The 22465-nt window shown below is 41.5% G+C and overlaps 1 protein-coding gene across 3 annotated transcripts in view; it reads left to right on the forward strand.

Moving 5' to 3' along the window:
- Positions 1 to 22465, forward strand: part of gabbr1b (gamma-aminobutyric acid (GABA) B receptor, 1b) — a 250353-nt gene that overhangs the window by 136025 nt on the left and 91863 nt on the right. For all 3 annotated transcript variants that reach the window (XM_054763969.1, XM_054763968.1, XM_054763970.1), the window contains 3 exons: positions 12013 to 12147; positions 15165 to 15335; positions 17632 to 17733. In XM_054763969.1, the coding sequence (XP_054619944.1) occupies positions 12013 to 12147; positions 15165 to 15335; positions 17632 to 17733 (408 nt within the window). The remainder of the gene's footprint in view (positions 1 to 12012; positions 12148 to 15164; positions 15336 to 17631; positions 17734 to 22465) is intronic.

Here is a 22465-nt window from a genome sequence, read left to right on the forward strand (position 1 = left end):
TGCTTAAAGCGTCGGCCACCTCTTGTGTCCCAGCAGAAATCCTGTAGCCTGCGCGAAAGAGTTGGGCAACGTGGTGTAAACAAAGATAGCCACAGTGCAGCATGACTGTCCTGTATATCAATCAAGTAACAAATGTCAGAGTGGGGATGGATGATAGACTGACATCTTGGTTGGCAAAGAACTACAGAGTCACCTGCTGATGACATCATAGACGCCCGACGGAGCTTTCCATGTATTAGCAAGCTGATAGGATGCTAACAGGGACGTTTTGTGATAAAAATACAGTTTTTCTCCATTGGTTTGGCTCATTTCTTAAAACAGAAATGGCATTCTTAAAAAAACATGGACAAACCTACAAACAACCAGGCAGTTGTTCACAACAGAATTGAATTTCTCATTCATTTAATCAAATTGCAAATGTCTTAGTTCATGTCTTAATGTGTGGGTGCATCTTTGCAAATGATTAAGCACAGGTAGCTACAGTTAGTACAGTTAACCTACATTTAGCACCATTTCCAGTTGAATGGCTCTTGTTGGTCTAAACTGATTGTCGATTCTCAGGTCTAATGGTTGTTGTCTCCAAAACATGAGGGTGAGGCCAGACAGCAGGGAAGAAGTGTTGTGAAACTCCAGCTTTCTTTACAGCACTGTAGGTGACATATCATTTTTCTAGTTTTTTGTTTGTGTTTATTTTGGCTGCACGGTGGCCTTGTGGTTAGCATATTGGCCTCACAGTCAGGAGATCTGGAAGAATTTGCCTTGACGTGGATCTCTTGCAAGTTTGCATGTTCTCCCCGGGCGTGCGTGGGTTTTCTCCGGGTATTCCGGCTTCCTCCCACATTCCAAAAACATGCAGTCATGCAAAAATTAACAGACCACCCTACAACTAAAGGCACCTTTGTTTGGACGGATATAAAATTGTCAGCAAAAATAGCTCATAAGAGTTACATTTTTGGGGCAGTACAATGCTATAGCTAATCATGTAAGAACTTAAGTGTTATTATCAAGAAAACCATGGAAGTTGCTCCATATCAGCTCTTCAATTCAACTCTTATGAGCTATATTTGTTATTATCGTTATATTTGTCCAAACAAATGTACCTTTAGTTGTACCAGGAATTAAAATGGATCAAAAAACTGTAGAAACAAGGGCGGTCTATTCATTTTTTCCATGACTGTACATAGTTTAATTGTCGACTCTAAATTGTCCATAGGTGTGAATGGTTGTTTGTCTATATGTGCCCTGTGATTGGCTGGCGACCAGTCCAGGGTGCACCCCTCCTCTCACCCAAAGTCAGCTGGGATAGGCTCCAGCATGCCCCCGTGAAGGAGAAGCGGTATAGAAAATGGATGGATGGATGGCTAGAAACAAAACAAGTACAGTAACTATTGTCAATGAAGGACTGTGAGAGGTGGCCATGAGGGATATTTCAATGGTCCTCTGTCATAGTGACAAAAGAGCCAAACATTTTGAATTGCAGTGCTTACACAACGCCAAAGGGACGATACATTTTGGGGGCACTGACAATTCATATGGGAAAGAAATGTACTTTTGACACGAGTTAAATGTTTTAGGAGAGATTTGAGCTTTTACAGGCGAAACATGATGTGCTGAACCATCCAAGTTTATTTTGGTAAAAGACCCAAGCGTGATGAGGAAGTACCAGTCTGTTTCAGGAAATGAGACAAAGCAATTGAGAAGGATCTTTGCATTTTGGTGGTACCTTACATGGGGGAAGAATTTGCTTTGAAGCAGTGTTGGGAGAGATATGAGCTTCTGCAAGTGAGCTATGATGTTGTGCTGAACAGTAAGACGGTTTGGCCAAATGATCTTAGAGTTTTGAGAATGCATTTTCTCTTTCAAGAAATGAGTCAAACCAATGGAATCCACTCAACGCAGCAAGACGCTTGCCATATTGTAACCTAACCAGAAAATGTGCATAAACGGAGGCAACATTTTGCCATAATTCTTTTATGTTAACAGAAAAAGACTCTAACCGAAACATGAGACATTCATTTTCACAGGAATGTTAAAATATTACTTTCAAGTGGAGTTAGTTGAGGTTGCATGGAGTATTTGTAACCATATTATTTTCTTTGGGAATTATTCATAAATATGAAGAAATCAACCACTGTAAATCTTAATTGATTCACTTAAATCCATATGTTTATTCCAAAAACCTGATTGATTGTGTGTGAGCACATACGGTAGTGTGCTTACTCCTTTTTTAACGCTGGTTGTACTCTGGATGTCTCTGGATGAATAGGCAGTGCAATGGTTCATGTCATTCACAGTTATTTATTAATCGTGATGGGTTTTCTGCGTGGAAGTTGGCAAGCGTGTGCAGTTGTTAAAAATACACCTCGTAGACAATATTATAAGGTGTCTGAGCCTTCTGCACCCAGGTGGGTGTTCCCCTCACCTTGGCTGACTGACAGCTCAGAGCCAGTGTTACTTGCAGACTGGCTGTCATCCGCTTTGATGACGCTGACTTGAGAACTTGAGAACATCACCCTGTCTCGCACAGCCAGTACTCTGCAGCAAGCCTGGCTTGTGAAAGATTGTGTGAAAGTTGCCTGAGCTGCTCATGTGCTGAAGTGTTATATATTATTTATGTGTGCTGTTTAACAGTGATAACTGCGTATACCTGAAGTGCACCGTCAAGGTTTGCTAGCTCCTATAGAACAAATGAAGACACACTGCAGATACTTTACTTTACGGCCTCGCTCCAGATAGTTGGCAATTGCTGGGTTGCATGTGATGCCACGTCCGGTTGCAGTCCTGGGCTGAAGCGGACGGGGGGGTTCACAAGCAAAGTTGTAGCAAGACGTCAAGTGAAACCAGAGTGAAAATGCCGCATACATGCGCTGTTCTCGCCTGTGGAAAGCTTTCATTTCCGAAAAAGTTACTGACAGAGTGCCAAATAAAGAAACAACCTAAAAATGTAGAGAACCTGTGTCTCTCAGTGAGGAGAGAAAAGTATGAACATGCTCCAGTTTGCGGTGAACAACATCAGGCAAAATTTATCCGAACACTTAAGTTAAGTTATTGTTGGAATTATAAGTTATATACGTTATAAGTTATGACTTATAAAGAACTCATCTTAGACAAGAAATGGAAGCGAAACATTCACTTCCCATCTACAAAATGCTAAACATTGCTGGACAACAGGGAAGCAACTGAAAAACCTAACTATTTTTTTTATTTTTATTATTTATTATTTATTATTACACTGATTATTTTATAAAAATATTACATGGAATGCAGGAAGTGAATAATATGTACTGTACAAGATGTGGAATGGATAAGCTTTGCTTCTTCGTCCTCCTTTTGGACATGTGGAACTGTGAAAGGATGATTCATGATGTATTCCATTGTAACCTTCATGTTCAAATCAAACCAAACCAAACCAAACCGAACTAAACAGTGAAGCAAACATTAACTTCACGCCAACTGCAGACGCCAAATTATACATGACTTTCGGGCCTTTGTATTGACTTCTTGACTTCTATGGAGCAGCTACACACAGAAAGCTTTCTAGATCTTCCAGACTCTGCACCTCTGGCAGGCCCAAACGTATAGTGAGGGTGTGCTGAGAGTCTCCCGTTCGTCAAACCTTCAACTCTCACCTCCAGAATAACTTTGCCTGCATCCCGGGGAAAGACGAGGATATGGACTTGTTTGGCTCAGATGTTGTCCAGCATGTGTGGTGGTGCCCTGGTGAGGAGGAGCTGTCCGCAGTCAAGAGTGGTCTGGGGCTGCATGCGTGGCACCGGGAAGGTCGGGGTTCATTGAGGGAAACATGAAATCCAACATATACTGTACCGTTCTGCAGCATAGCATGATCCCCTCCCTTCAGAACTGCCAACATGAAGAACTCAAACACACCTCCAAGATGACAACTGCCTGGCTGACGAAGGTAATGGAGAAGTCAGGAAGCTCTCCAGACCTCAGCACAGAAGGCTTTACAGGCGGAATAGCTGCGTCCCATTACGTTCTTTCTTAGCTGCCTCTTTTTATTGTTTTTATATGTGCATGGCTCAGATCAAGGGGACCCTTTGCTGTCTTCAACTTCACTTGAGTAGTATTTGAAATTATTGTTCTAACAATGTGTACTATCCCTATCACTCTAACGTTTATAGAGTGAGGAAGCTTACCAAACCATAAATGAAGCCTGTTCATGTTTTTGTTTTGCGCTAGCACGGCTATGTTGTAAAAAAGTGTCTGTATTTGGGCATTGAAATGTTACATGTAAAGCATGTTTACTTTTGTTGTAAAATTAACAATATTTTCTCTGATAATTTTGTCATGACTTCTACTTAGAATTAAAGAATGATGTCTGAAATTGGTTTCTAATGTGTTTTATTCAAATATTCTCAGTGTAAAAAAAAAAATAACTGTCGTGTAATCATTAGTGAAAAGTACATAACCTTCGTGTCCGCCTGCCGATGAAAATTTTGAAGAACATAATTCCATGGGAAAACAAACCCCATGATGACTACAATGGTATATATTCATGGAATAATTACTCAACTCTGCAACTAAAGTGATTTTTTTGTGTATAAAAGAGTAAAATAAGATTATTTGAACAAAAGTCTAATACCGAGTGGACACCGAGTTATGTACTTTACATTTAAGAAAGAGTGAACTTCGGAGGGTTGCTATGGGAAATGGAAGATGTCTCGAGCTCTGGTATGTTGGGTGTGTGTTTTTCAATGTTTGACGTTTGTGTTGATAACATTACCAAGGTCTATCCACCAGTTTAAAATTTTAAATGTAACACTTGGGCACCCTTGATCTGAGCCATGCACATATCTTAAGAACACACAGCAAAGAGAAAGACGTGCGTGTTCATGCCTCACATAAGGACTGCAAAATTCCCAAAAAAGTGCAGTTTTTTTAACACCGGTACACTGAAGTGGCTCGATTTAGGAGGTCTGCTACTTCGCAGCAGGTTGCAAGCAAAAACGTAACCTCATCACTCAACTGACTTTCCTCTCTTTGGAAGGTGTTTGCTTTTCTCATTTAATCAATCATCTGTAGGAGCTTTATGCTTTCCAGCTCTCGTGATCACTCAGCCAAATTGATACGTTGAACGTTCCCCCTTCTCCTTTTTTCGCTCTGTTTTTGATGGATGTTGAAGTGCTGCTGCAGTGGTTATGGGATCAAATCCACGTTCTCTGCTGCAGCTGCCTAATGGCTGCAATCCTTTAAATGTGTTAGGTGTTGAAGTTACACGTGTTTTTCTTAAGGACAATGTGGATTAACAGTGGCTGATGTGAGGAATCCATGCACTTGTCTTTCATCAACCAGTTCGAGTCACTAATATGCTGCTTCTGGGTCATGAGAATTTCATGACTAATTTCTGAATCGTATTAGTGTAATAGGCCCCAGAGCTAATGACGATCCCAACAAATAAACACATCTCATTTGCCACTTTTTCCACCTCCAAAAAACAGGCTAAAACACTCATAACGATAACGAAATAAGCATGGCAGGTGTACAACAACAGTACCTTAATTTATTTCAGTGACACAGAAAGCAAGACGAACAAAACGGACATACAGTCACCGTGTAGACGCCCCTGATGTGTATGTTAGATTTGTTTTTGTCCAATCAGATTTCAGCTTGTGTGTGTTGCCATATCAGTGTAATCTGCACCGGGCCTTCAGAATCAGGAGTGTGGCCCATGTCACATACACACTATTAGCAATAGGGTCCTGATTGGTTGATCAGAGCAAAACGATTCAACAAGATAAGTCACGCCCACAATGGCTGACTGAAGTGGAGGAAAATGACATCTCTGGCGAGTAGATGTATTTTATTTAAAAGGTTTTATATTTTTTATATTAGATAAATATTGAATGTGAACTGCTTCAGATGATGTTTGGATTTGTCCGAACCTTTAATCATCGAGCTGTTCTATTTAAGCACTGGTGTACCGCTGATCCCCGGTGGGAATTATTCACTGGCGTGAAGTTACTAGCTGTAATGTAAGACAAGCGTATTGGTGACCAAGTATCTGATGATAAGAGCATTGATATAATTATCGATAGAGTGTTGCTATCTCAGCAATCTCCCAACGGTTGAGGCTGTCATACTTTGTGTTGGAGTTCCTCTCACTCTAAATGGCTGTATGGTGCGTTGCTAACAAATCTGTCACTTTACACGGGTGACCCTGGTTTGAAAGCACGCTATGGCACATATTTTCTGTCATGATTGTTTGTTTTTTTGATTGACTTTGAGATTTGATTGACTGAAGGCCCAGATACCAAATGCAGCAATGGTGAAATTCCAGCAGACTATGCTCATTGCTGCCCTGGTTAGGCTCAATACTGCTTTTGGTCCACCAGTTTGTGTATGAGGAGCCAGTGAGGAGCCGACTGTCAAATAGTAATACAAATAAAAACTGCATTAATGCGCAGAAAAATCATCCATCTATTCATCTTCTTCCACTTATCTGTGGCTGGGTAATGGGGCAGCATTCTAAGCAGGGAAGCCCAGACTTCCCTCTCCCCCCGGCTACTTGGTCTATCTCCTCCCGGTGGATCCTCAGATGTTCCCAGGCCAGTTGAGAGCCACAGTCTCTCCAACGTGTCCCAGAGCCATCCTTCCCGTTGAATGTGCCCTGAACACCTCCCTGGGGAGGCATCCAGGAGGCCACCTCATCTGGCTCCTCTCAATGTGGAGGAGCAGCGGTTCTACCCAGAGTTCCTCACGAATGACAGTGCTCCTCACACTATCGCTAGAGTAGAGCCCAGCCACCCTCGGAGAAAACTCATTTTGGCCGCTTGGACACGTGAGAGCTATTGAGAACAATTTAGAGTCGCAAATTAACTGACATGCATGTTTTTGGAATGTGTGAGGAAGCTGGACGAGGAGAACATGCAAACTCCACACAGAGATGTCCAACAGAGATTCGAACCCAGATCTTCCAGATTCTCTGACTGTGTTGCCAGCATGCTAACCACAAGGCCACCGTGTGGCCCAAGCAGTAAAATCTTTTTCCGTGTAATTATTTAGTTAACGCTGTAATAACACATTACCTTGCCTCAGCCCTCATTTCTACTCTGAGAGGCCAGAGAATGATAAGGAATGTGTTGATCAGATATCCAAATGTTTGAAACATTAAATGACATATATACTGTCATGTTTTTAAACCAAGTAAAACTGATTCAATAACGCATCTGCTGGTTGTAGACAAGTAGCACACTAAATCTCGCCTAGTCTCCATTCTTACTTAATTGATCCACAAATTAACAGATTACTGTGCCCACATAATAGCAGCGAAAACAAACACTCATAAACACTCAAATTAAAAACATGTCATTTGAGTAGTAAATCACTTTGCTATAATTCAACTATAATGTCTGCATGACAATTTTATGCGCATGTTTAACTCAATTTGATAAGTGCATAGACTCCCAGGCATGAGGCACGGGACCGCTGTTTAAAAGTAAACCTTGTCACATCATGCATGCATTACCATAATAATAATAATGATGAATTTCTTTCATGCACATAATCAATAATACAGCTCCCTAAGCTAAGTGATTTACATATTTTGGAGAATGACCCATGTTGAATAATAATATCACATAGCAATACAGTGTTCCCTCGCTTATCGCGGGGATAGGTTCCCAAAATAGCCTGCAATAAGTAGCATAGTAGCAACTCTATTTGTTTGCAATTATTCTATATGTTTTAAGGCTGGAAAACCCCTCACAATACACTGTATACACTTTTCTCAGACAGGCACACATTTTCTCACATTTTTCTCTTGTTTAAACACTCTCAAAGTTCAAATTCATTTGAATTTTAATGATCAATCTCTTGGACGCATTATTAAGTTACTCACTCTATTCACTCCTCCAGCGTGCCTCGTCCCGGTGCCGTTTGACTCTAGCGTTTTTGTGTCGATGTTAAAACATATTGCTCCTGTTGCAGTATTTTACTCCTCCTCGTAGTCCTCCATGAACCGAGGATTCATTTACAGTATTCCATAATGGCACCCTAGCGATCATACTACTATGATCAAACAGGAAACACAGCAGTGCTGCACCAAAGAGATTGATTGACAACGGTCTACAGCCAATCACAATGCAGAAAGTTCTCCCTTAGCCAATCGGGACTTTTGTGGCTACAATAACAGACACGTACAACAGAGCACCGATATATCGCTCTAATACACCACGAGGACACAGAAGACAATGCACGTTCATCCATCCATCCATTTTCTGTACTGCTTCTCCTCATTTAATGTCGCAGGGGCAAGCTGGAGCCTATCTCGGCTGACTTCGGGCGAGATGTGGGGTACACCCTGGACTGGTCGGCAGCCAATCGCAGGGCACATATAGACAAACAACCATTCACAGTCACATCTATGTACAATTTAGAGTCACCAATTAACCTAACATGCATGTTTTTGGAATGTGGGAAGAAACCGGAGTACCCGGAGAAAACCCACGCACGCACGGGGAGAACATGCAATCTCCACACAGAGATGCCCCAGGGGAGAATCGAACCCAGGTCTTCTCGATCTCCAGACTGTGACTGTGTAGCCAACATGCTAACCACTAGACCACCGTGCGGCCAATGGGCGTTCATACACTGTTTAAAAAAAAAAAGCTAAATTGCACTTTAAAAAACCTGGGAAACAGTGAATCGGCATGATATCGAAACCGAGAAAGGTGAACTGCAGTGTAGCGATGGAACACTGTACCACCCAAATCCTAACTCCAAAAAAAACACAAAATCAATCCAACAATCAACTGAACACTCTTGCAGTCCTCTACATGATTAAAGGTCACTATGCCTTTGGCATTATCACTTAAATTGTTTATTGATTTTTCATTGACTTAAGGTTGTAAATGGAAAGCAAGGCTTACCATTTGTAACGTGGCTCCAGATAATGGGACTTGACTGGTGGGTAAATGTTTTTTCCTCTGCCATCCACATAGAGAAATGGTGTTTCCCCTGACGAGACTGTCAGGACTGAGATGACCTTGAGGCGTGCCTCACTTTGCCTCTTTTGTGACGCACGTGCACCCTCGTGTGTATATCACTGTGCCTTTTACTGCACTGTGGTTATATATTGATGAACATATTTCCCCTACAATGTTTTGGCATTCTCTCTATTATCTACAGTAGTACAGTACAGTACAAAAGTAAAAGGGCAATCTACAAATTTTGTCCAAAAACAATGCCTTTGTCACAGCAAAACCAGCAGCATTACAGAACACAGGCAAAATGTGCATGATTTTACACCACTTTTAAGTGCATGCATTCTGCACAATTGGATCAAAAGTAGTGTATTAATTAAGCAAAATGAAGAACAGCCATCCCTCATTTATCGTGGGTAATTGGTTCCATACCTGACCGTGATAAGTGAATTTCCGCATAGTAGGATTCCTTATTTATAAATGGAATATTATCTTAGCTAGAGCATAGAATGTCGGTTTACCACCTTCTAAGTACATTATTTTAACATTATTAGAACCCTCTAAACATGAAATAACACCCCTACAGTCACATTTACACTCCCATTACCCAATATAGAGGAAAAAATCTGAAAAAAGAAGACATTTAAGATAGAAATAAGATGTAATATAGACTCACAAGCTAGCAATGTGAGTCACATTATCACAGATTACTGCCTGCAGTGTTCATTTAGCACCCAAATGATGCAACGATAACCGCTTACTTTTTCCGTCTGATTACTACTGTTTATGCCTGCAGCAGTGCCATTATCATACTGAGTTTCAGTACGCACCCTTAATTAGGGCTGGGCGATAGAGTAAATATTCGATATAGGGCTAGAATTGGCGGTCCCCACAGGTTAGTGTATCCCCCGTGATACACTAACTGGGGCATACGCTAACTGAGGTTCCACTGTAATATAAAAATTACAATGGAGGTTTATTTAGGGGAGTGTGTTTGTGTGTTTGTAGTCCTTATGGCGCAGGTGAAGAAACTGTGATTTTCTGGGTGGTGTTTATGACTCCCTGCACCTCTTCACTGCTCTGAGCTGTGGAGTCCGCGTATCACACACTCAAACAGTATGTGAGCTCACGCTCCACAGAGGAGTGATAGAAGGACAGCAGCATTTTCCTGTACAAGTTGTTTTTTCTCAGGACAGGCAGCAAGTACAGCCCCTGCTGGACCTGCTTCACCAGGGTCCTGATGTTTGTGGTTCTGGAGAGATCCTCTGAGGGGGGATGTGGTGCCGTCTGTGTTTCCTGAAGCCCACAATAAGTTCTCAAATCTTGTAGACTTTCAATGACAGGTTGTTTGCCAGGCACCAGAGGGACAGTTTTTCTCCCTCCACCCTGTATGCTGTCTCATATTCTTTGTTGATGAGCCCAACCGTACTTAACATACCAACATACGTGTACAGTATGGGCTCAGTACACAGCAATGAGGAGAACCTGTGGAGGAGAGATGCGGCCCAGACAGATTTGACAGATTGAGGGTGGTTGGTCAGAAAGTGTGTTTGGTGACCTGGATGTTAGGAATGATGGTGTTGAACGCTGATCTGTAGTCCACAAAGATCATCCTCATGTGCTGTGCAGAGTGTTAGGTCCATTGCATCCTCTGTGGACCAGTTTGCTCTGTAGGCAAACAGGTGGCGGTAAAAGAAGAGAGGCAGACAGTCTTTGGTGTGGTGAAAGACCCATCCATCCATCCATCCGTCTATTTTCTTCAGCTTATCTGGGTTCAGGTCACGGGGGCAGCAGTTTCGTATTTGTATTTGTATTGTATTGTATTGTATTTGTACTTTATTTATCCCACAGCGGGGAAATTCACTTGTTACAGCAGCAAGCAAGATACGCAAGTAAAGAATACAGTGTAAAGAAATGCATATTGACAACAACATGGTTCAGGTGGTGCAGGTGTTGTAGAGCCTGACAGCAGTCGGTATGAAGGACCTGCGGAACCTCTCCTTCTTACACCGTGGGTGTAACAGTCTGCTGCTGAAGGAGCTGCTAAGGGAACCCACACTGTCATGTAGCGGGTGAGAGGTGTTTTCCATGATGGATGTCAGCTTAGCCAACATCCTTCTCTCCCCCACTTCCTCCACGGAGTCCAGAGGACTGTCCAGGACAGAGCTCGCTCTCCTTATCAGTCTATTGATCCTGCTCCTGTCCCTGTCCGTGCTGCCCCCTCTCCAGCAGCCCACAGCATAGAAGATGACTGAGGCCACCACAGAGTCATAAAAGGTCCATAAAAGAGTCCTGCACACACCAAAGGACTTCAGTCTCCTCAGCAGGTGGAGGCGACTCTGGCCCTTCTTGTAGAGGGCGTGGGTGTTGACGGACCAGTCCAGTGGGGAAGTGGGAAGTGGGGTTCTCAGTGGGGAAGTCAGGCTTTGTGGTCTCCGGCTACCTCTTCTACGTCCACCGGGAGGACACCAAGGTTTTCCCAGGCCAGCTGTGAGACATAATCCCTCCAGCGTGCCCTAGGTCTTCCCCAGGGCCTCCGCCTGGCTGAGCATGCCGAGAACACCTCACCAGGGAGGCGTCCAGAAGGCGTCCGGACTAGTGAGAGTGGTGAGAGACCAGTTGCTCTAAACTCTTCATGATTCCAGATGTGAGGGCTGGCTCAGTAATCATTAAAGCAATCTTTGGCAGTTTTTTTGTAATGTGAATGATGGTAGAGGCCTTTATACATGTCGGGACGGTGGCATGGGTCAGGGAGAGGTTGAACAATTCGGTGAGGATTCTTGCCAGCTTGTCTGCACGTGCACATGCACATGCTACCATCACCACATACTGTAGCACTATAAATATAACATGCAAAATGTAACAATATGAACAACACAACAATAAACACATGTTCTTTCATAGTGGGTGAACAATCCAACGCTTGGTGGCTACCCTTGATATTGATACTATGGCTATTTGGATGGATCCGGCCACGGCTAAAGCATCAGTTTGATTCACTTTGATCATTATTGGTGTCGAGTGGAGTGCATTTCTGTTACTGACAGCCTTCCTATTTCTTTGTCACCAGTGTGATCCCGGAGAAGCCACCAAGCTGCTCTATGACCTCCTGTACACAGAACCCATCAAAATTGTTCTGATGCCGGGATGCAGTTCCGTGTCCACATTGGTGGCAGAAGCAGCTCGCATGTGGAACCTCATAGTGGTAAGATGATGACTTTGTTTCTTAATATTTATATCTTTATTGGATCAATGTAGACCGCTGTATCGTGTCTCAGGTTAAGTCATCACGTTTTCTAGTCTGTTGTATTAAAAATTCTTCATGTTTGCTCTTATTTTGAAAGCTTTACCTTGAAATTGTGTCACTTCCACTTCTGGTTTGCATGCTTTACGATTGGCAATGTGCAAATTCCGGTACTGATTTGAAACCAAGCAAATATGAGGCCAGTATTGCTGATATCAAGATCCTTGAATCATTTGCTATCAATGCATTCATTTTCTGAAGACGGAAACATGCAAATGGGAATGACATTGGAACGATCCAACAATCAATTGAATCGACTACGGGTATTAGTTTCGGTATCGGACTCCTATGTGTGTCGTGCGCCACACGTGCACCCCACGTACGTAATTAGTGCAGCAACGCACGTTCAGATATTTTGTATGTCCTCCATGCGTGTCCAGATTTTACTCCTCTATGGTCACCGCAACTACATTCTCAACAAACAAAAAAAATAAGTGATTTGGGGGACACCAAAAATTGCATGGCCAATAAAATGTACATCTGGTTATGACGTAGGCTTCAAGGAAATCTGCACTTTTTTTATGTTGCCTATCATCCACAATCCCTATGTGAGACATGAACACACGTCTTTCTCTTTTCTGTGAGTTCTAAAGATATAAAAAGAGCTAAAAAGACGCTGCTAATTAATGCACGTAATGGGACACCTATTCCGCCTACAAAGCCTACTATTAAAAAACCTCCCATGCAGTTTTATGGTTTTATATATGCAGTACATGCTGTAGCAGACACGTTCATGATAACATGTAATACTTACAGTATTTTGCTGTACTTTGGTCGTTTTAAGCATTCCCGAAACTTCTTTCACATAGCAACATAGAAAGGCCGCTACATCTAGCATGAACTTTTCCAAACTCACAAACAATAACCGAATGCAGTTCGCCTTGCTGGTCCACGCCTGGCTCCTCCCGCTCTGTACTCTGGTTCTCCTGACCTCCAAGCGTAGTTAATCTGTTCGAGAATTTCCAACTCTAACCGAAACGGACGCTGACCAAATCCATTTTTCCACAAAGAAATAATATAAATCCAATTAACCTGTTATAGAAAGCCAAAAATGTTAAGACAAAACACATTGTTATGGTTTTACATGCAGACAACACTTCAAAATGCATATATGAATTAAATGAACATTTAATGTTACTTTTAGTTTCATTGAAGACGTGAGTCCGGACGCGACTGTTCCCAAAGACACAATGTGTCAGCGAGACACCACACGGACACCGCATTCCTGTTTTGCCATGAGTTATTTCTTCAATTCAATAAGCCAAAATGAAGTCAAAGAATGTTGTGTTCGAAGTGTCAGCATTTTTATAAAGAAGGTAAGAAACACAACTGAATTCAAGAAGCAACTCATTGTGAAACAGGAAGGTGGTGTCCGTGTTGATCTTGCTGCCATGTCATTTCCTTGGGAGCAGTCACGTCTTCAATGAATGATAGATTAGATTTTATATAACGCTTTTCAAAGTACCCAAAGCACAAACATTAAAAATTGCTCCAATAACTGATAATTAAAAAAAAAATGCTCCAATGACGCGAGACTACCCGTACTGTGTGGATGAGCAAATGAAGCGCTCCTTTTTTCTCCTGCCTGTGAGGTTAGCGGCTTGTTGTAACTTCCACTTCCACAAACATTCACTTCCTGACGAAGACATTTCGCCTGCGAGTTGTACCGAATGCTCCGCGATGAGGGCAAAAAAAAAAAACAATGAGCACACAAAAAAACCTTGTCAGCCACCTACCCCGCCACAGTGTTTGAAAAGTGCAAAAGGTTTGCCAGGGACCTCCGGGGCATCACACCGGGTGCTTGGAACGTGTGCCCGAATACAGTGCACCTTGCTGGGCCACGCCAGGTGGCTCCTCTCGCTCTATACTCTGGCTTTCTTGACCTCCGTAGCAGCAAACCGGCTGCACGGAGCATGTGTCCGAATATAGTGCACCTTGCTGGGCCGCTCTGGTTCTCCTGATAGGAGTGATGTGACAGTGGTAACGTCATGATATCTGATTAGGACAAATCCACAGGTACAGTTGGTCAAATCCAAATTTGTTTGTGACTTTCACACCTCCAGGTGTGCACAAACTACAGTTAAATCTATATGAAAAAAGTAGATATAAAAAAGTTATCAGTTATCAGTACCTTATCGGCCTTAGGAAGCAAAATGTTATCAGTTAGAAAAAAGAAAGATACTGCGCATCTCTAAAGTGTCTGAAGTAAACCCATTCTTTCATTCCTTAGTCACACACTGGTGGTGGTAAACTACATCTGTAGGTACAACAGCCCTGTATTAGACTGACTGAAACATGGCTGCCAATTCGCGCCTACGGCCTCTCCGACCATCACCAAACATTCATTCACGTTCATACACCAGTGTGGGCAGCAGTGAAGGCAACAGGAAGCTTAAACGTTCATTTATTCCTTTCATTCATCATTTATATGCATTTAGTTTTATGCATGTAAAATGATGAAAATGTGTTTTGTGTTAACATTTTTGAAAATCAACCACTGATGGCATCATAGACAGGTGGGTGATGTAGCTGACATCCTGTTCCCGTTGCCATTTAGTTAGCAAGATAAGCTTCACTGTTAGAAAGGACGTTTTATGATAAAAATACATTAAGAACACGGTTGGAGTGTATTAATAACGTGACGTGCGCCATATTGTCCGCTAAAAGGAAAATGTACGCAAATCGAGGCAAAATTGACACTCATCAAGGTTCCACTGTACTTACAAAAACAGCACGGGATGAAATACGTATTTCTCCCACAGTAAATACAGACAGTGTACTATTATTAACATTCGTGCACAGGAAATCCAAATTAACGTTGCCAGAAACATCTTTAACAGTCACGATCGGGAGTCAGACGATGACTTGCGAGGTGTTGCCACATGATGACATCATGTTTTTGTCTTCTTGGCTTTCAGTTGTCCTACGGGTCCAGTTCCCCAGCTCTGTCCAATCGCCAACGCTTTCCTACGTTCTTCCGCACGCACCCATCTGCTACGCTGCACAATCCCACTCGAGTTCAGCTATTCCAGAAGTGGAAATGGACCAAGATTGCAACCATTCAGCAGACAACTGAAGTTTTTACATCGGTGAGTAATACATTGTTTCATTTGAGATGATAATGCTACAATATATAATGCTACAAAGCAACAACAGTTACTCATTTATACATGGGGGGGAAGTTAGTGTAGCTTTTTACTGGCACTGACACCCAGACCGTGGAATTACCATAAGCCAGTGGGTCTCAATTGTTTTCAGTCATGGCCCTCCCAGGGAACAGAAATTTTGTCATGCCACCTCCACGATTTGAAATGCTATTCAGAATCTCATATTCATTTATTTATCTGTACAAACCACTGTATGAGTTGCTGGCACCAGCATCCTTCAAGCATGAATAGAAACAGTTTTTAGTAGTAGTCCCCACTGCCTCTCACCCCCACCCCCCACCCCCGACAACTCACCTTTAAGAAGCACTGCCTTAAGCACAACTTTTTTGTGGCTATTTGAATCAGGTGATAAGCATGTGGAGGATTTGTTTTGGAGACGAGAAGTGTCTAGCCTCGAGCAGATAATCATATCAAGTCAGTGTGACATTAATGTGTATCTTAACGGAAATGTGAATGTGTATGCATAATTATACAGTAACTACAGTAGAACCGCTGTTAGCATCCGCCCGGTTAGCGTGTTTTGTGGTTAGCGTACAATATAGTGTGCGCCTTGTTGTGTTGTTAATACACTGCGAGTCCATCTGTATTCGTTATATTTTCTTTTAGATCAGAAAACGTGCTATTTGTTAGCATCCTATTAGCTAGTGAACAAAATGGCAACCAGAACTGGAAGTTGCATTGCCCGTCTCTGATGTCATCAGCACTTGACTCTCACAAATGTTAACACAAAACAGGTTTTTATAGTTTTACAATGATAGTTTTACATGCATAAAAGATTCTAAATACATGTAAATGATGAATGAACTTTTAGGTTCATTGAAGACGTGATTGTTGCCTGAGATACGATGTGGCTGCAAAAAAACAGCTCATGTTAAAACAGGAAGGTGGTGTCCGTGTTGACCTTGCTGCCACATTGTGTCTTTGGCAAAAATCATGACTTAAATGAATGTAAAAGTAACCTTAAATGTTCATTTATCCCTTTCGTTCATCATTTATATGGATTTAGAACGTTTCACATGTTTGATGCATTTGAAACTATAATTGCAAAACTATAAAAACGTGTTTTGTGGATTTCTTGAACGGATTCCTTAGATTTACATTATTTCTTATGGGAGATACTGATTCAGTGAACGTCGTTTCAGTTAGAGCCGGACCTTCTGGAATGAATTAATGACTCTAACCAAGGTCCCACTGTAATACAGTTGTCCCTCGATTATCAAGGTTAAATGGTTCCAGACCTGGCCGCCATTGATGAATTTCCACAAAGTAGGATTTAATATTAATAAATTGAATAATTTTGTAGACAAGAGAAAACCTCTTTGACCTTCTAAAAATGTTTTTTTAACATTATTAGAGCCATGTAAACATGAAAGAACATCCCATAGTCACCTTTATACTCGTATTACCTAATATAGTAGATATGGTAAGCAATAATAAGACATGATAACTCACATGTTAGCATTGGGAAAGTTCCTTGTTGTTGTCGTATCCCAAAAGTAATGTGGGTCGATCGCATGGCATTATTAAAAAAGACTGACTTCATCCATCCTCACGATGACATATGAAATACAGGACAGCCAGTCTGACATTAATCTGCCATATATGGACATACACTCCGACAATACTGCTAGCTTTGTTTACATCACACCGTGCACCGCGTAGTGACCATAATACTACATACGTAGGCACTTGTCTTTGGACTAATAATAAGCCACAGTCAACCGCGCTAGAGCGAGGGAGTGATATTCGAACAGCTTTGGATGAGTATAAGTCAAATCAAACAGAATAATGCAAAGAGTGGCTCAATAGACGGGGCCCCCCCTCTAGTTCAGGTTGTTCGTTCCCTGTATGACCGGTGTCAGAGTTTGGCTCGCATTGCCGGCAGTAAGTCAGACTCCGACTCTGCGAAATTCAATTTCGCAATGGGTCAAGGGATTAGTATATATCCATTCATCCATCTCCTATGGCGCTGATCTTCACTAGGATGCGGGGGCATCCTGGAGCCTATCCCAGCTGACTTTGGGCGAGAGGCGGGGTGCACCCTGGACTGGTTGGCAGCCAATCACAGGGCATATGATTGCTACATACACTACGTAAAAAAAATGCAGTCATCTCAAAGGTTTCATTTTCTTTCAGTGACGTTTCTATGAACTGCTTGTTAATGCTGCTGCTTCACTCGTACATGTCACTATCCCGTTGCTCTCTCTGTGCTTGACAGACCCTGGATGATCTAGAAGCAAGGGTGAAGGAAGCTGGGATTGAAATCAGCGTTCGGCAAAGCTTCCTGACTGACCCTGCTGTGGCTGTAAAAAACCTCAAGGTGCCTCACACCCTCGAATTCCTCCTAAACAAAGCAGACATACAAATAAGTCAAAAGCTGTGAGGAGTTTTGGGAAAAAAATACAAGATAGGTGCCCAAAGTGGTGTCTGCATACACCCAATTGGTACAAATGAAAAAAAAAACACACAGTTATGTGTGAGCCTGAACGCCTCATGGTGCAAGGAGAACAGAGCAGACAGGAGACAGAGCATGAAATTGTTCATTTCTGTGTGCATCATATGAACAAATAAGTAAGTTCGATGCTTATTTTATGCATTAAGAGTGTTTGAAGATTTGAAGATTTCATTCACATTAGTGTTGCAATCCCCGCACGCTGCAGGGGGGTGAAAACCTCTTAAAATGAGACTTTATTGTTATCGTTGGTTGTGTGTATTTATTTACATGCTTTATCATTATTGTTAAACTTTCCACTTCAGTTTGGTATTCAATGAAAAACCATAACCATCGAGTGGACAAATAAGTGAAGCTCAAAATCAAGCCATTCAAACAGAAGGATGCCAGCATCAGACAGGAATAGAAGATATGTAGGATGATTACTTATCTATTTATCAGTGCTCATGTCAAACTTGATCAAAATGTGACCATGAAAAATGCACCGTTTTGACCCGGAATTACGATCAAATTAATTAACCAATTATTTGTGTTCAATATTTCAACTTAATTAAGATAAAATGTGTATGTTTTTAAAGTGTGCAGGATTAGGGGCTACATGCCAGAAGGGGTACGCCACTATACGGGGTAACATCAAAAAAGGATGACTGAGGCAAGCAGGAAGACAAAATAGCTAGAAAATAGCTACAGTATGTGCAGAAACATGCAAGAAAACACTTTAGTATGATGGAAGGCACTGGAGGCCGACAGGGAAGGGATGCAAGTCACACAGTTGATGCAAGTCGGTAATGAAGTACAATCCGGTGTTTTCCTGCTGCAGCCACTGTGCTTGAAAGAATGACGAACTCCAAGGGACGTCATGAGACACTCACGATACACGTGGTTGGGTCTACAAGATGAGATTTTAACATTGACAAATAATATGACAATATTTTGCAATCTACTAATTTGATTTCTACTACATTACACTCTTCTGCACTCTGTGTGTATGCTTGCGGCACCACCTCCACCCACAAAAGGGCTCACTCCGTTCATGCTGTTGTTCTATGGTACAAACGGGGGCCAAGGTGCTCAACCCAATGCACAGAGTGAACCCTCTTCCTTCCTGTTTGGAGGCGAGAGACGGGGAAAACAGACAGACATGCACACGGCAATATACTGTATCAATGCCAGCAAAATGATCATTTTATCATTTTCATTTATTGTGTGATGAATTTATTTATTTATTATCGACTCAGGCGTAGTGTCCACGCAATGCCATGTAGATACATCGCCTTGGCAACGACCTGGGCATGGAGACGTACCAGCACTGTTGGCAAGCACATCGTTCAAGCACCCATTTGTGAACTTGTTCGTCTAGCTGTGGCCATCTCGCTTTTAGCCCGCTTTTTTGTTTTTTTCATTGCGGTTAGAGTATCCTCCGCTTTTCGCCAGTCCCTCACAAGTTTCTTGTTCACGCCATATTTTCTTTCTGCTGCTCGATTGCTGTTTTCGGCGGCATTATTCACTACTTGCAGCTTGAAATCTGCAGAATATAATTTTTTTTTTTTGGCTGCATTTGTTTTTCGTCCGTCCCAGTTGTCTTTAAAAGCTCTGTGTGGCGCTGTGAACAAGCACGCAGACAGAACCACGTGACACTCCAAACCATAGAAGAAGAAGGAACGCATATAAGTCCACCGTCTTCCGCTTATGAGAAGTGGAATGACTTCTGTGAGTCATTAAGGAACAAAGTATCAGGAAAATGTCAACTGAGATGAGTCACATCCTCCAAAATATTCAGATATTATGGTGGCTTGTCGTCACAGCTCACTTCTGGTCACGTGACGGCGACAAGGCGATGATCAGTCATTGTTGTCGTATTGCCTGTAAACACGGCAACGGCAAGCTAGCGTTTTCAGTTTTTCCCACTCTGGAAGCCGTTTTCAAAAATACAGTTTAAGGTTACCCAGAACGCCGTTCCCGTGTGGATGAAAGGCTGAAACCGTAACATACTTTGCCATTTTGACCTGAAAACGTTTCCGTGCGGATAGACCCTCAGTTGATGTTTACGTTGTAAATTTTCAGTGGTACAGGAGTGCTAGGAGTAGCAGATACTGGCACACAAGGCTAGAGCACCCTCTCGCGGCTGTCAGTGTGAAAAAAAGCATATATAAGTCGCTCCGGAGTACAAGTTGCAGGCCCAGCCAAACCATGAAAAAAACATATAGTCCTGAAAATACAGCACATTAGCCAACATTGGGCGGTTGGGTTGTTTTTATTGGGCCGCAGCACATTCGAAAAATTTAATTCAGCAAGAAAACTTAAAAAAACAACAACAACAGAACAAATTAAAAAATTGCAATAATTTTACAAGAATGAAGTCAAAATATTAGAGAAAAAAGTCTCAATTTTATGACAATGATCCTGGAATATTATGAGGAAAAATTAACATCATCTTGTGAACAGCATAAAGTGGAAATGTGAAATAAAAAATGAAGTTGTTCTGTTTAATTTGTAATATTATGAGAGACAAACAACCAACAAATAAAGTTAGGATGCAGAAAAAGTACACATTTTTTTTAAATAAAGTGAAAATACTTACATCTGGTTTCTCTGTGTGGAGTTTGCATGTTCTCCCCGTGCGTGCGTGGGTTTTCTCCGGGTACTCCGGTTTCCTCCCACGTTCCAAAAACATGCATGTTAGGTTAATTGGAGACTCTAAATTGTCCATAGGTATGAATGTGAGTGTGAATGGTGTGTGGGTTACGTGTTAGGGATCATTCTGTCTGTTGTGAGATCATTCAAAACTGCAATAAAAGCTAGTGATGTGTGGATCGTCACTGAAAAATGAATACTTCCGACAGCAGCGCTTCATGCTCTAAAATCAATCCACAAATCAACATATCGATACTTTCGATACTTCAGTCATTTGAGGTAATGTTTGTCTGTCGTAAACGGAGGAATGTGTGACTTGGCAATAACGTTTTCATTCGTAGAGTGTTTCTTAATAATTTGTTGATCATTTATTTTAATGGCTTCATTATTTTACCTTTTTTGTTTTTTATTGTTTAAAATACAATTTTCACACATTTTCTATATAACTATGTCCTCCGTTTTTTCTGTTGTTGTATATTAGCCTGGCTATATTGTAGATCACTCCGCTACCTTAACATACTTTAAAATAAATAAATTACTTAAAATAATTATTAAACTATTAATTTATTTAAGTATTTAAGTAATAATTCATTTAATTATTATATTATTATAATTATAATTGCACTGGTGCTTGTGTGTCTCACCCAACATTACAGTAACATTACTGACACCTAGTGACCTGTGTAGAATACTACATATCATCACAACGAGTTTGAATACGTCTTCTGAATGCCTTACATTTGTATTTTACTTCATTTAGCCATTTTTATGCTTGAAAATGCTTCATTTAGGCAATAAAATATGAAACAGTAACTTAAATATGTATTTTTTTTACTAATAATATGCTGTTTTCAATTACGAAACAGCATGATTTATTAATAAATATATTGTTGAAAAACCACGATAGAGCGCAGCCGCAAAATTTGAAGCACCAGTAGCTGTACCGCATTTTGCACGCACCTGTTTAGCAGGTCCCAAAATTTTCTTTGTCCCACCTTACAATGTTTGACACAGTATATTTTTGCATTGGAAGATGAAGCGCACCAATTTATACTGATTTAGAGCAAGATTTGTATTTATTTTTTACTTTTTTTAGCGGCATCAGCGGCAATATCTCTACGCACCTTGTAGGTGTACCCTTTTGATCTAAAGATAGAACCTCTAATTGCCTTTTTTTCATTATGATGCCCAGAATATACCGAAAGTGTATTGAACTGATAATCATTTGGGCAATCAGAATGCATCTTGCAGCAATCTGACCAAAATTCCACATAAACTAAGTTAGCTTTTTTGGAATATACGCGTGTGAGCGTAAACGAGCTGCACATCTTTTGGTGTAGCATACTCCAAGAGGGCTTTCAGCTTTTATTCTAATGAATGCAGATAAATCTTGCTGCCACTTACGCAGACAACCAGACTGTACATGTGCATTTTGCATCCCAGACACCCGAGGAGCTGCCCAAAAATAAATTCTCCTGCTTGTACAGCCTGTCTCACTCTGCCCCCATCATCATGACAGTGATGAGAACATGTGCGCTTCAGATCAGTGAATCCACAGCCTTGTGCAGCAAGAGGGGGCGGGTGTGTTTCGCTGTTAGCTTAACCTCTTTATTGTGTCTGATTGCTGAAAGCAGATGTTGGCTATGGTTGATAAACGCACAAAGACTACACTATTATAAGAGTATGTTTCATTGTGTATGTGCAGTGGAACCTCGGTTAGCGTGTTTTTCAGTTTATGTTGAAAATGTATGCCAAAATTTTGCCTCGCTCTGCGTACCTTTCTCGGTTATATGGCGCACATGTTGTAGTGTTCATGATGTAGCGCTTGATTCTGTCGTTCCTTGCTAACCACAAGTCTTGGCGTCAAGCTTTTCTTTTGATCACGGCTGCAAAATAAGCCAAAAGGGAGCCAAAGAAATTTGCAAGGAGGTGAGAAACACTATTGAATTCAATAAATAAGTCGGAG

The sequence above is a fragment of the Dunckerocampus dactyliophorus genome, chromosome 20, assembly GCF_027744805.1.
Source record: "Dunckerocampus dactyliophorus isolate RoL2022-P2 chromosome 20, RoL_Ddac_1.1, whole genome shotgun sequence".
NCBI lineage: Eukaryota > Metazoa > Chordata > Actinopteri > Syngnathiformes > Syngnathidae > Dunckerocampus > Dunckerocampus dactyliophorus.